The 15688-nt window shown below is 35.3% G+C and overlaps 2 protein-coding genes and 1 long non-coding RNA gene across 7 annotated transcripts; 2 read left to right on the top strand and 1 right to left on the bottom strand.

The window, feature by feature from the left end:
• Positions 1-133: 133 nt before the first annotated feature.
• On the top strand, positions 134-6157 carry LOC116175949 (serine/threonine-protein phosphatase 2A 56 kDa regulatory subunit delta isoform-like; the record flags this gene model as incomplete). 3 transcript variants are annotated; one of them, XM_031494356.1, is given in 5 exon segments in its annotated part: positions 134-333; positions 380-1338; positions 1562-1739; positions 1893-1915; positions 5409-6157. In XM_031494356.1, coding segments are annotated over 5 exon segments (1382 nt in total), but the record flags the coding sequence as incomplete, so codon positions are not given.
• A 1334-nt stretch (positions 6158-7491) lies between these two features.
• LOC116159393 (spastin-like) lies at positions 7492-8707 on the top strand (the record flags this gene model as incomplete). The annotated part of the gene is given in 3 exon segments (XM_031472363.1): positions 7492-8221; positions 8296-8412; positions 8498-8707. Coding segments are annotated over 3 exon segments (931 nt in total), but the record flags the coding sequence as incomplete, so codon positions are not given.
• Positions 8708-9990: 1283 nt separating this feature from the next.
• Positions 9991-11090, bottom strand: LOC116159394. Of its 3 annotated transcripts, XR_004142975.1 has the most exons (4): positions 10316-10405; positions 10198-10269; positions 10122-10143; positions 10047-10069 (listed from the first exon to the last, which is right to left on the bottom strand). It is a non-coding gene; the product is annotated as an uncharacterized LOC116159394 (long non-coding RNA). The 3 variants fall into 3 exon arrangements; XR_004142976.1 differs by lacking the exon at positions 10316-10405 and adding an exon at positions 11002-11090 and having other exon boundaries at positions 9991-10143; XR_004142974.1 differs by having other exon boundaries at positions 9991-10143.
• Between the last annotated feature and the right edge of the window lie 4598 nt (positions 11091-15688).

Genomic DNA, 15688 nt, shown 5'->3' with positions numbered 1-15688 from the left:
TTGTAAGTCTGGCGCCCTAGCCCCCACAAGGTCTGACTTTTGTTAGAAATCTTCAAATATTCACCATCTCATTTGAATGTATTTTTTTGGGAAATAACGTTTTTGTGCTAATGAAAATGGAATCTTTTTGCAGATACACCACCGGCCGAAAGAGAAGAGCTATTCATTCAAAAATTAAGACAGTGCTGCGTTTTATTCGATTTTGCAACCGATCCACTATCAGATTTAAAGTGGAAAGAAGTGAAACGTACGGCACTGCACGAAATGGTAGAATTTGTCACGCAGAACAAAGGTGTACTTTCAGAGGCTATATATCCCGAAACAGTTAATATGGTTAGTACCTCTTCGGACGCATTTCACATTAACGACGTACAATTAGTTTGCAGTAAATCTATTTCGTACGTTGCCGCCATCCTCGAATCCAAATGGAGCAGAATTTGATCCGGAAGAAGATGAACCGACTTTGGAAGCTGCGTGGCCCCACCTTCAGTTAGTTTACGAATTATTTTTACGTGTACTAGAAGCGTCCGATTTCCAACCTAATATAGCGAAACATTACATAGATCAAAAATTTGTGTTAAGTTTGTTGGAACTATTCGATTCGGAAGATCCGCGCGAACGTGATTTATTAAAAACGACGTTACATAGAATTTACGGAAAATTTTTAGGGTTACGAGCTTTTATACGTAAACAAATTAATAACGTATTTTATAGGTTTATATACGAAACTGAACACCATAACGGTATTGCCGAATTATTAGAAATTTTAGGTTCAATTATTAACGGTTTCGCGCTACCACTAAAAGAAGAGCACAAAGTGTTTTTGCTTCGCGTTTTAATGCCGTTACATAAAGTTAAATCGCTTTCGGTATATCACCCTCAGTTGGCGTATTGTGTAGTTCAATTTCTGGAAAAGGACCCTTCACTTACGCAACCGGTTATACGCAGCCTTCTAAAGTACTGGCCAAAAACACACAGTCCAAAGGAAGTAATGTTTCTCAATGAGTTAGAAGAAATTTTGGACGTAATAGAGCCGGCCGAATTTCAGAAAGTAATGGATCCTCTATTTAAACAGTTGGCAAAATGCGTAAGCTCTCCTCATTTTCAAGTTGCAGAGCGAGCATTATATTACTGGAATAACGAGTATGTGATGTCTTTGGTTGCCGAAAATGCGACCGAAATTTTACCTATGATGTTTCCAAGTTTATATCGTAACTCAAAGAGTCATTGGAATAAAACAATTCACGGACTGATTTATAATGCTCTCAAATTATTCATGGAGATGAATCAGAAGCTATTTGACGAATGCACGCAGCAATACAAACAAGAAAGACAAAAGTACGTTGAACAATAATAACTTGTGTCTCTGAAGTAACTTTTTCCCCATCAATTGTGCGTTCTTTTCTGAACTTATAAAAATTGTTAGTAATAAATGAGACAGAGTATTTGTAGATGTCGTTTATTTATAATAATTCTTCTTCTAGACTAATAAATTGGTGCAAAATGATTACTTTAGGGACATGCGACAGATTTGAAAAGATTAAATAAATGTTGTGTGTAGGGAACGAGAGCGACAGCATCAACGTGACGAGTTATGGAATCGTGTCGAAAATATGGCGACGCAGAATCCTGGCTATGATATAATTTTGGCTCAAAATTTAAGCATGGTTAATTTGTCAAACAGTCCAGAACAAGACGAAGATCTTACGTTAGAAATTTTAGAAAAGGAGACTCAGGAGGTTCGTTTCTTTTTTGTATTTGTTCGCATTTCGCATGTATTTTGTTATTCTTTTTATTGATCAAATTTAGGGCCTGTTTTCAGATATGATATTAAGTATGTGTGGCCCTATGAATTTTATCAAAAAAAGATAGTAAAGATGAATTTGTTGTAGCACACAGAGCTGTGGGAAAGAAGGTAAGTTACATTATTATGTGTTTTTGCTGTCCCCTTGCTATGTTCCTACATATTTCCATCTCTGTGTGACTATTCTATAGAAAAAACAATTGTAGTAACATTTTGACGCTTCACTACATATTTAATATTTTTATCTGAGAATGGCCATCGATTCTTGCAACTTGCTAGCACTGTTATTGTTGCAATAAATTATTTATTGTTTAAATAACATGTTACATTGTAGTATTAAGCATTGTATTATATGAGAAAGGTGGCTTCATCCTTTTGAATTACAATGAACGGCGCATCAAGCGCATTTTATGTGATTCTATCAGGAAGGTCTAACTGCAAAATTTCAACAAATGCGTCCCTCAGTTGATATGAGTATTTGCAGAGCTGGGCAGAATACTTTCAAAAAGTATTTGAATACTAAATACTTTTACGTCCAGCACAAGCGAATACTAGATACAGATAAATTGAAAAGTATTCAAATACTTTAAAAAATAAGTATTCAAATACTTTAGAATGTATTCGAATACTTTCAAAAGTATTCTAATACTATCGAAGGTATTCGAATACTTTGAAAAGTATTTCATTAACTTACTTTGAAAAGTATTCGAAAACAGTAAAAAGTATTCAAATACTTGTCACTCAAATACATTAAAAATTTAAAATAGTATACTAGATAAAAAATCAAGTTATACTTTGTATGTTGTTAGCTTTTTTTATATTTCTATTGTTATATACAAATTTAAGGGGAGTAAAAGCGTATTATTATTATTATATAGGAGGTACCTACTAGGACCTTTCTTATACCAGTTATATCCTTAAGAATACGTGTACCAGTTTTCAAAGCGATCGTACGTCGTGCACATGATATGTACGCCTTTCTGAATTTAATCCTAACGATTTTGGAACAGATCCATTTTTTACCATCCGTTTGTCCGTGTGCATGATAGTTTGTTAATTGTTTAGAAACGTGCGATCGCTTTGAAAAATGGTACACATGGTCTTAAGGATATAAGAAAGGTCCCTATTGTTTTTAAGTTACGTAGACTATAGAGTCAAAAAGTTTCACTCCAGGATCGTTCGGTATTCAGTTGTATCGGATTTTTATATTTGATTTTGTGAAAATGGAAACTTTCCCTAAACATTATACACTGCCTTTTTTTGAGGCCCGAAAAAATTGTCTCAGATCGACCCGGAAAAAAAATTTTCTAATAATAATAATGGTATATTTTGTTAGTGTACATGAGTACTTACAATTGTCAAATTAATGATAAAACCATTTTCAGATCTGTTAACATGTCATGTAAATAAATATTTATGTGTCTGTAAATAACTAATCTTTAAAATAAACAGAAAAAACATATAAAACAAACATCACAAAAAATTGTTTAGCCCACCAACAGCAGTTACAAATTCATCGTGACTATATACCGCCGCGTCTGTTAAAAACGCCTTGATTGTAGTCCTGAAATTCTTATAGAATGTGGCCTGTAGAATCCATAATTTCAAACAGTTCCAAGATTGGGCTACTATTTCAAAAATTACAGCCCTTTGAATTTTTTTCGACATTGTTTTCTAGTCCATAACTTTTGATTGAGAAGTCTGAGCGAAATAGTACGAATTGTTTTGGATTCTACGCACCAAAATTAATAAGAAAAAGTGTTTTCCCGAGAAATTTTGGTGTAGTCGATTTTTGGTAAAAAAGGATGGTTATACACTGCCTTTTTTTGAACCCCGAAAAAAAATTGTCTCAGATCGACCCGGAAATAATTTTTCTTATAGAATGTGGCCTGTAGAATCCATAATTTCAAACAGTTCCAATATTTGGCTACTATTTCAAAAGTTGCAGCCCTTTGAATTTTTTTTCAACATTGGTTTCTAGTCCATAACTTTTGATTGAGAAGTCTGAGCGAAAAAGTACGAATTGTTTTGGATTCTACGCCCCAAAAGTAATAAGAAAAAGTGTTTTCCCGAGAAATTTTGGTGTAGTCAATTTTTGGTAAAAAAGGAAGGTTAAGTATTCAAATACTATGAGAAGTATTCGAATACTTTACGAAGTATCCAAATACTTTGCGAAGTATTCGAATACTAAATATTTGTGAAAGTATTTGAGTTACAAATACAAATACTGCTTCCATAAAAGTATTTAATTACAAAGTATTTGAATAATTTAAAGGATTTGAATACTAAAAAGTATTTACAAAATCGAATACTGCCCAGCTCTGAGTATTTGTACCAGCCTTTACTATGTCAATAGTGCCCAATAGCTTTGAAACATCAGATTTCATGTTTCCAGTGCTGCTCTCCGACCTTCTTGTTATGTAACGCCTTCCTTATATAATAAATGATGCGGTAGTAGTCGACTATATCAGTGCACACACAGCTTGGCGTAAAATTGCCATCAATAAAAACAAAGGACACATTCACACATGTTAAATGCACAGTTACCTAATCCAAACATATACAGCAAGGAGAAGGAATTCTGTAGCTGAAACCAACTACTACAGAAAGCAATGCAATTGTTAATATGCTTATTAATAACAATTAATAACAAAGCTCAAAGTTTAGCAATTTGGCACATTTGTCCCCTTTATGTGTACTTCCTACAAATTTGTATTTTTGCTGTAGAAAATGTGATTAAATAATTTTGTGACTCGCATAGTATTAATGTCATAATTACTGCTTTCCATTTGAGTGCGTGAAGCTCTGGTGCAGTTCGTTCGGAGCAGCTCATTTTGCAAGTTGTTCATTTTTAACACATTGACATTCACAGTACGTAAATAACCACAGAAGTGTTACAAGCCCCAAGCAAATAGGTGGTGCATGAGGGGACAAGGGAAATCCAAATTCGGGCGCGTCAGAGCTCGAAGCTTTCTTAAAAGGAACACAGGGCATCGTGCACGGTACAGCTTACAGCTCCTCTTTCACTCAAATGGAAAGCAGTAAATGTATGTAACAAGTTTGAGACAAAAAATAGATTTAACTATATTAAAAACTTCAATTGTACTTGTGACTGTTGAGGTAACACATTTACAAAAAAAAAAACAAAGCAAGCAGGTTTTAACAAAAAAACTATCATCACAACAGTACTGGGGATTTACGATAATTCAACCGGTTTAACCGGGTTGGTAGATTTTGCTATGGTTACAATTATTGAGACAATTGTTTCTATGGTGATTTCTACCAACCCGGTAAACCGGTTGAATTATCGTAAATCCCCACTGATTTACAGATTAATACGAATATTAACTGAAAGCTGCTCTTGCACTTAACCTCCCATCCCGATTGTCTGATCTGTAACATTACATGATTTTATTTTGTCACTTTATTTAAGAACACCCTATTGTATTGTATGTCTACAAGAACCCAAGTCACCAAGACTTAAAATGGTAATTTCTAAGTGATGTCTCAAAACTTCTGTTACATGCAACTGCTTCTGTTTTTTTATTACGAGATCTTTAAATCTGTGTATCTTATTTAATGGTTTTCTCTTCTAATAATCTAGGTACGTAAGGGAGGCCACGTAATTAAGCAGATAGTACGTCGTAAATCGGAATTACCTCAAGATGTATATACAATGAAAGCCCTTAACGATCACAAGCGAGCTGATGAATTCCTCGTCACCCCACCCGATGTAAACAAGTGCTAGTCTTATGTCATCATGCCTACATCTTAGAAAGCTTAGTGCCAACAACTTTGCACTTGTCGCAAGAATTTTTTTATGTTTTTATTCGGGTTCTAAGTGAAAGTTTACACTTTTTATATCGTTCTGCAACCCTTTTGTTTATAGACTTAGAGTAATAGCATATTTTCTTCTTGTAAAATATTCCAGTTTTTTTTATTGTTGAGCCTTATAGAGTCTAAATATGGCAAATGCGCACATGTGTTATTTTTTAACCTTTCACAATATTTTAGATCTGGGCACTTCTTACCGTATTCCCTTTAAAATACTCGTAGTACGTTTTTTGTTTGTTTTTTTAAGTTTCAGTTAGTACTTAAGTACATGATGTTGATCATTACATTTAAGTACGTTCTTAATGTACAGGAATAAAAATGTGATTCTAATTAATTTAATATGTACGGCACTTGCTTTGGATGTATGTTAATAATGAAGGCATGTTATAATTTACAAAGAAACAGTATGCTAATATCCAATACATTCAATAATTAGAATAAAGTACGTATACATTATTTAAGAATGAAATGGTTGTGTAAATATAGAAATGGTGTTAATAATAATTATTATTGTCTACAGTATTTTTTTAATGTACAGCTTTGCTTTTGAATGATATTAAATATTATTACTTATTGAACTTTTTTCACCGTTATTCTTCAAATATTTCTTATAATGGATAAGAAATAACTATGGTATCATACTGTGTATCATTTCATGGTTGAAATGTATGATGATGGCAAAAATATTGCATAAAAAATTATTGATAATTTTAATGAAGATTAATAGTGGGATTATAACAAAACTGGGTACAAAATAAGTAAAATTTATAGATATCAAACCACGCTCTCTACTACTCGTCACATTTACTAATAAGATTTCATGTAACCCACGGTATATGATGTAAAATTCATACAAGATTGCGATACATGTTCGTTTGGTATATTTTAGGAAAATAACTATTTTCTGCTTAACCATGTATCTTACGCCCTCTAGCGGCAAACCTGGAAGCCTGAAAATAATTTCCATCGATTTCTCTTTGCCGCTTTTGTTAATAAAATGTCTTCTCAAGGTGCGCAATTAATTCCATAGCGATATGGCCTGTGACCTTTATTAATAGGACAACTTTGTAGTGTACTTAACCCTCCGGTCCTTCACACTTCATAAACACGGAAATAAAGTCAACCCGGGAAACGTTTAAAAATGGCCACCCGAATGACTATTCTCTCCAAAACTAAACTGATCCCGCTTAAATTTGGAATGGAAAAGTGGCACGTGATTATACATCTAAGGCAGAGCTCCCTTACGTCAGTTGCAAACAACACTATGACCTGGAGTACGATAGAGAAGCAACATAAAATAAAACACTGAAATTGTGAAAAGTTTGTTTAATAAATAATTATTGTTAGGTATGATGAAGATTGTGAAAGCTCGAAAATTTAAGTCGAAATAAATTACATTGTATGAATAAACTGAAAATCATATAGTTCGCCGAATGAAAATAGGCTGGAGAAAAAAGAACTTACCAAGAAAAAAAACCAGCCGACAAATTAATATAAAATTATAATAACAAATAATGTAGCATGGTAGGCTTAGAGGGGTGACTCAAGAGGTTAAAAACAAGCTTTGGGGACAATGGGTCAGGTATAGCAGGTCCCAGGGTGCATGTTAGTCTTCAATTTAAAATTTGCGGATATTGGACTATTGGTAATAACATTAGTGCTATAATGAAAGCCACCTGATAACCTCATATCGTTTTCTCTCGATTAGTTGTAATGCTTTTTCCGAAAATTTGTAATACTGGCAAAATGCAAGTTGAAAGTGTGCTGCTTACTTATATGTTGCACCCTGTATATGGTAATACAAATAAAAGTGTAATCTTTACTTTAGCATGACAGTTTGGGATGGTTTTGTTATATGGAATTTTGATATAATGGGAAAACTGGAATTTTTGTTGATTCCCTTTGTTGTGTTGAATTTTTATAGTATAAAACATTAACAATGATTTAATTGTTAATAAATTTGTTGTCATGGTATTTGGATGGTTCGTAAAACGCAAAGTAATAAATCTCCAAATAAGAAATCCAGAAAAAACGACACAGATGTTCCAAGTACTCACCTGACATTTCCCTCCACTTCAGAGACTTCAGTTCATAAAAGAAATCTGTGTTTTGTCTCCTTTCCCATTATTTTCATGTTTAATATACTGCACTCGCTTTTATACCAAATATTCATCATCCTTAAATTTATTTACTGCAGTTCTTCGAGCTATCTACTCAAAAGTCGTAATTCCACATTCTCAGATTTGAATAATAAACAAAGTGAGACCGTAGAAGTACAAGAAATGTCGAATATTACGCCTAGGCTAACCGGACCGGGTCCCGGAGATCCCCTGTTAGCTAAGCAAAAACATCATCACCGGCGAGCTTTCGAATATATATCAAAGGCACTCAAGATTGACGAAGAAAATGAAGGCCAGAAAGAATTGGCGATTGAGTTGTATCGTAAAGGCATCAACGAGCTAGAGTTGGGAATTGCAGTGCAGTGCTGGGGAGGACGAGGAGAGGTCTGGGAAAGAGCTCAAAGGCTGCACGACAAAATGAAAACTAATTTGGCAATGGCAAAGGATCGCCTACAATTCTTAGGTTGGTCTCTGTGTTAATATGTCGACCGGTTGCTATTTTATTTTTCTAATTTTATCAGTTTTATTTCTTTTTAGAGAGTTTGGATAATTTGGAACGTATGGCTATACAAAATGAGGCTAAAATTCTTCAAAAACCGCACCTTAGTTATTCTAGTAGCATTCCTATTGTTAAACCTAGTATTTGTTCTACAGGTAGCTAAATCGTTCTCTTTGTAACTGGTCATTTTTTACTAAAGCACGTCTTACAAACGCAAAAGTCTAATACCGTCCTTTTTAGCTACTGGTAAAAAATTGACGGTGGCGGCAAGACGGCCGGTTGGTGTGAACGTGTCGAAGAGTCAAACGCTACCGAGATCGATGGGTTCACGGAACGCGCCTGTACAGCCAGTACGTCCATTTAACAAGCAGGCGTCGACGCCGCCGGCTATTAAGAAGCAGCTGTCAGTGCCTGGTAACAATTCGCCAGCTCGAAAAGGTAGCTTACCATGTAAGAATTGTGGAAACAGTCGTTCTAATACCTTGTTAGACCTACCCCCTTTCACTAGTCCAAATCAGATGAGAGTTTATTTAAGTCACTTTCTTGGAGGCGCCGAGTACTCGAATTTGCCTATTTTAATTTAAATTTATTACGTGAAAGATCCCACTAGTAGCCAATTTAATGCTGCGCTTGTGCTCAATTGCGTTTCAACAGGTAACTTTATTTCACAAAAAAAAGGTGGCGCTGATGCAGAGCCTGCGCATGTGTAGATTCATCAGAAAATGCGTTAAGAATGGACACCTCCAGTGACCCTAGGGTTTGTAGTAAAAGCAGAGCATCCCCATCGGAACACTTAGGGAATATTATACATTTGTTCACATTTAACAGAATCACATAATGCGCAAGGTAAGTTAAGTGTGCAACATATGCGAATTTTTAGATCATTTTTGATTCTCAAAAAGGAGCTTATTGTTTCACTAACTGTCAGCTGTTAGGGCGCCTTTTATAAATTGAACGAGATCTCAGTAACATAATATCGTAGAACTTTTGGGGTTTCAGCATTATCTTTGTACTATCGTGTTATTCCTGCATCTCTTCTCAAATAAACCCCTATTTTTTTTTATACATATTTTGTCATTTGGATTAAAGCTAGCGCGATCACGGTTAAGGCACAACAAATTTCCTGAGGGCGGGGGAGGGGGGGGGGATAACAACGAGATTATTTCCTGTTACGGCGCTCTTGCTCCACGTTTCCTGAAAGCATGTTACAGGAAAGTATGTCAAAATCATATGCAAGTATATTGTAATTATATTATTTAATCTTAATTGTAATTGTTTTTGTTATTTGGCCCAAAATCAATTCGTTTGTTGTCTAGGTATTTAAGCTATAGTAGATGAGCAATGTATGTTCTGGACCAGGAAGTGACGTCACACCAATCAGAATCTAGTATTTCGGTCACGTGGTCACGTGTGAGCCATTGGGAGCGCGTGAGTCGGCCATTTTGTGACGTCACATTTTAGCTGTAGTGCTTCCGGTGTTTCTGGACCAGGAAACGCGTCACACCAATCAGAATGCAGTATTTCGGTCGGCCATTTTGTCTACGTCATATCTAGTTTTCCCGCGTTTATTTCTGGACCAGGAAACGCGTCATAGGCGGCGTCGAGGATTTGAACCATCGATACATACATGAATTACGAATCTACCGCTTTAGTCAACTGAGCGCTTAGCAGTTAAAGTATTGACGTGATTGCAGGGGCGTGGAGGGTGGCGTTAGATACCCCCGTATGAGCGGCAGCTAACCCTACCTGCTATAGGTATAGAGTAACAGAGCGCGAGGAAAAAACAAAACAATTAACTATATTTATTTAGATCTGTAAAAAAAATGATATCTGTATACATTATATTTACAGCGATAACACTTACGGATCTTACGAATCTTCTCGATCTGAAAATTATAACCTTAATGTTGAGGATAAAAATAGAAAGCGATAAAACTTACTGCAGAGTGAGAAGCTGAGATATGTAATAATTGATTCCATACCCTGCCTCATGTGCCACATCGTGAAAAAAGCTGAAATTATATTTATTAGGGTTTTTTGTTAGGAGATGTATCTTACCGTTCCTGTTGCTATAAACGTAATAACAATCATTCTACATTATAATTAAGATAGAGTATTGCTATCAAACGACAAACAATCGAAACGTTATTGGTACTTTCAAAGCAAGCAATATAATTTTGTACAAACCTTAAAAAATGCGCAAAGTGACCTAGTAAATGAATTGGAAAATTTAACTGCCATTTCGTTTGAAGAAAAATTGAGTAAGTTACATGATTTAATTAATGTGCCATTAAATGGTTCAACTTTATTACGTATTACGGAAAATTGTATAACTAATGTGGGATTGAGCAAATTTTCAAACAAAGAAGATTGTGTTGACATAAATATTCCAGATTCTTGTGAAAGTAAATTAATAAAATTACAAAGCGCGAAGGTCCTTTTAGACGCGGAACGTATGCGAATAATTGCAAGTATGGAACGTAATGAGAGATGCGGATTTCGATATTTAAAAGAACTTTTGCTTTTACTGCGAAGAGTAACGGAATATTTGGAACTATTAGAAGATGATGAATACCCTACTAGGGATTATGTGCAATACGTGCATTATGCTGTGATGGACATTTAAATTCGCATTGGAAATTATGAAAGTGAAATAGAAGAGGATGATGAAGCTTTTAATAATTTGTTACAAAAATATGATCAATTTGTATAATAAATATACTAATTTTTTTTATTATTTATACCTGAAACTCTTCAAACTATTGCATCCGATGTAACACACTCCGCTAGGAATATAATATCATTCATGTACTCCATTATAATTGTACATTCATTACATTTTGTATTATGTAGGTACCTATTTATTACATGCATTAAAATAAAATGGTTATTACACCTTTAAAAGTCTTATCATATATGCTATTGCGAGATTGCAACTTCCCATCCTAATTATAAGCTTAATTGACTAAAGCGGCAGATTCGTAATTCGCGTATTGATGGTTCAAATCCTCGACGCCGCCTATGACGCGTTTCCTGGTCCATAAATACACGCGGGAAAACATGCTAGATATGATGTAGACAAAATGGCCGACAACAACCTCCCCATACTGCATTCTGATTGATGTGATGCGTTTCCTGGTCCAACCCAAAATGTGACGTCACAAAATGGCAGACCGAAATACTGCATTCTGATTTGTGTGACGCGTTTCCTGGTCCAGAAACACCGGAAGCAAAACAGTAAAAATGTGACGTCACAAAATGGCCGACTCACGCGCTCCCATTGGCTCACACGTGACCACGTGACCGAAATACTCGATTCTGATTGGTGTGACGTCACTTCCTGGTCCAGAACATACATTGCTCATCTACTAGCTATTACTCGAATTGTGGGTATCTGCGTGTGCGGCGCAGTACATGTCAACCATGTGCTCTTGATATCAGGTTTTTATATATTGTACTTGTATTAACCTGTACGGTTTTGGACAGAGGTAATGTCCCTCGATTATCTCAAGTGTAGCACATAATATACTGGATCTCCTGTGAGTTCTGAGTCCCTAATATTGAAATTATTAGCACTTTTTGAGGTATCTGAGGGAGGACATTACTTCTGACCAGGACTGGACTTGACCTTAAGGCACACCGCACAATTATTCTTGTGAACGCTTGGCGCTGTGGCGTGGAAGTGCGACTGCTGTACTAGGGATCCCTGGTTCGAATCCCGGTTCGGACATGGATATTTGTAAATGTGTAGTGGGTTGCGTATGCTGGCGATATATTTTGAGTATTTTCAAAATCGCTGCCCATTTTATTTTATAGCGGAAGCCAGATGTTTAATTTAGACGTCCCAAATAGCAAGTTTAGGTTCTCCCTTCCTTGGTTATCTCGTCGTTTCTATGGAAACAATATTGTATTTTGTTCTGAACTTCATTTTATTTCGTGCCCGACGTTTCTATTACGAATTGCACTGCACAATGATTTGTTTCATTACCCAGTGCCCTTGCCGTTAAAGTGATCACTTTATCTACTCTTACGGTTCACGTTCAAGAGAGACAGTCTACTCATTCAAACCCGATTCAAACCTAATAAAATGTCAATTTAAATCTGCTATAGAATAAACATACTTTATTATGATTTATTTTCAAAAATGAAACGCCGCACTTAATTACACCTACCTACATATTTTTCGCGTGACCGGACTCTGGACAAACTTTAAAAAAACCGGACCGTCTGGGTGAAAACGGTACAGGTGGCATCTCTACAACATATTCTATTTGTGTTATCCGAATCGACCACGAACCATCGCCGCCTGCCAGCATATTAAATGCTTCTTGGTTTAGAACAGATTACAAATTCAAAAAAACAGCACTTTCTGAATGTAAACACAGCAGAATAATTTACAAATTACGACTGTTATTATTTTATAATGCATCGTGTTTCATTTGTTTAATTTTCCAAGGCTTACCTAAAAGTGTAGGGCCTTTTTCCAAACAATCTTTCGCGCCATCGACAAATAGCGGAAATACGCCAAATAAGATACAATTTAAGCATTTTTATTAATTAATCTGATTTTCCCAATATTTGGGGTTAAGAACGAGATTTTGAAAAACAGTTTTCACTTGCCTCTTTGGATGTTATTGGGCTACTTTTGCATAAAAAAGTCATCATTCCATTTGATTTTTTAGGATTTTGGATCATTGTGTTAAAACTAGCCTCCTGGCGGAGAAGGATTCAACTAAATTAACTATATTGATTCATGTTGCCCAAGGAATGCTCTTTTCAACGATACCAAATTTGTTACAATCGGTCAAACCGTTAAGAAGTTAAAGCAGGTTATTGCTAAAACAATTGAACGCCCACGCCATCTTTGTTTTAGAAATAACTGAGTTTTTGTTTTTACGAAAATGATAGATAAACTGGTTCTCTTTAAAAATGTGAAAAAAGAATGTTTGGTTTATTATGTTTATTAAGAAAATGCAATTTTAAAATTTAAGATCGCAGTTACGCCCTCTGGTGGTCATTTTTAGAACTTGAAAACATTTTCTCGCGATTCTTCATTACCGATTTACCCAATAATTTTGTTTACCCCTAAGTTATACGATGAAAGGTTCCCGAGATATGGGCGAGGAACAGCCTTATTGTTGCAATGTTTCATCGCTCTAGCAATGTTTCAACGCTCTTTTTCATTTAACATCTGCAAATTCTGTAATAATTCGGTGTACAGACAGTTATTGCCCCTGTCCGAAGATGCCTTTAAACGGAAAATTATTAATCGGAGCGAAATTTAACATAATTTTATTATTGTTTTGTTTTTTTGTTTTTGTTTTTCTTTCCTTTGTTGGTAGGTAGTTACTTAGTAGATTTGTGCTTGTTTTCAATCAAAATTGAACTGCTAATTGTTTTATTTCGTAGAATCTATGTGTATAAATATATTCTTTATGTGTCTAGGGGTACAGGGGGAAGAACAGGTAACCTACTGGTTTACCTGACCCTGAACCTATTGGTTATGGTGTAGGAACCATTTTTTTTCCTAATAAAATCCATTATTATTATTATTATTATTATGGTCGGTGTTTCTTGTGAGAACTTAGGTCTAGCCTGGTTAACTAATCGCACGGATTAAAATCAAGTAACGATTAGTGTCTGTGTCTGGTGAAGTTATGTAGGGTTCTAAAAAAAAATAAAAAATAAAATAAAAATTCACACATTATTATTATTATTATTATTATGGTCGGTGTTTCTTGTGAGAACTCAGGTTAGCCTGGTTAACTAATCGCACGGATTAAAATCAAGTAACGATCAGTGTCTGTGTCTGTGTCTGGTGAAGTTATGTAGGGTCCTAAAAAAAATAAATAAATAAAAATCACACATGGGCACAATAAGCCAACGCTATCAGGAAAGAGGAAAACAAAACAAAACAAAAATCATTATAATAATTCCTGTAATTTTATTAAATGGAGTTTATTGTGTAAGTGTTTCTTTGGCTTTACGTTTGGGTTGAATACGAGTGGGTTGTGATAACGTGGGGTGTTTCTGTGAAGAAGGAGTTATGTGTTTTTTAACTGTGCTAAGGCGTGTAACTTTATTGGGTGGACCTGTCTTTGTAGTGCATGTTGCGTTACTTGTATTTATGGTGTTTCTTTGTTCTTGAGGTTGTATCTGTGTTGTTACTTGGGTTATTGGTGGAGACATTACAGTATTTTGTGAGCCTGTAGTGCTTTTAAGGTTGTTGCGTTTCGGTTGAATACGAGTGGGTTGTTTCTGAGAAAGAGGAGTATTGTGTTTTTTAACTGTGCTAAGACGTGTAATTTTATTGGGTGGACCTGTTTTTGTAGTGCATGTTGCGTTACTTGTATTTATTGTGTTTCTTTGTTCTTGAGGTTGTATTTGTGTGGTTGCTTGGGTTATTGGTGGAGACGTTACAGTATTTTGTGAGCCTGTAGTGCTGTTAAGGTTGTTGCGTTTGGGTTGAGTACGAGTGGGTTGTGATAACGTGGTGTGTTTCTGAGAAGAAAGAGTATTGTGTTTTTTAGCTGTGCTAGGCCGTGTAACTTTATTGAGTGAGGGCGTCTTTGTAGTGCATGTTGCGTTACTTGTATTTATTGCGTTTGTTTGTTCAGGAAGTTGTGTTTGTGTGGTTGGTTGAGTTAAGGGTGAAGATATTACAGTATGTTGTGTGTCATGTTGTGAGTCTAAAGTGCTGTTTAGGCTTTTGCGTTTGGGTTGAATACTAATGGGTCGTGATAATGTGGTTTGCTTCAGAGGTGAATCTCTGATTGTAGTATATATTGTATCATTTGTTGTACTTGTTTGTTCGGTAAGTTGTATTTGTGTGTTTGTTTGGGTTAGAGGTGGAGATATTACAGTATGTTGTGTACCGTGTTGTGAGCGAGTGCTGTTGTTAACATGTATACGTTGTGGATCATTTGTGTATGTAGTATCTTGTGTTATGTTTAGAAATTTACGAACAATATGGCATGTGTTGATAATGACTGCTTTTTGTAAATGTTTGTATGTGTTTTTGTCCAAACCTAATAGTTGTAAATTGTGGTGTATTGTCTTTGGTATAACTCCAGTAGCACTAAGAATAATGGGAACTATAACAGTAGATTTCATTCTCCATTGCGTCTTAAGCTCGATAGCCATATCGGTGTATTTGCGGTGTTTTTCTGCATGTGTTTTAGTTAAGTTGTTAGTGTTGGGTATGGCAATGTCTATAATACAAATGGATTTTTGTGTTTTATCTATAAGTGTAATATCTGGTCTATTATTGTGGATAGTTTTGTCTGTGAGTAGTGTCCTGTCCCAATATAATTTGTGTGTGTTGTTTTCAAGTATGATCTGTGGCGTGTATTTGTAGTTTATGAGATTGTGTTTAAGTGCTAATTTTTGATGTATGATTTTAGCTACCTGATCATGTCGATGTTTGTATTC

This window comes from Photinus pyralis, unplaced genomic scaffold, assembly GCF_008802855.1.
Source record: "Photinus pyralis isolate 1611_PpyrPB1 unplaced genomic scaffold, Ppyr1.3 Ppyr1.4_LG1, whole genome shotgun sequence".
NCBI lineage: Eukaryota > Metazoa > Arthropoda > Insecta > Coleoptera > Lampyridae > Photinus > Photinus pyralis.
Note: the sequence above shows the minus strand (reverse complement) of the source record. Positions and strands in the feature narration are given on the sequence as shown.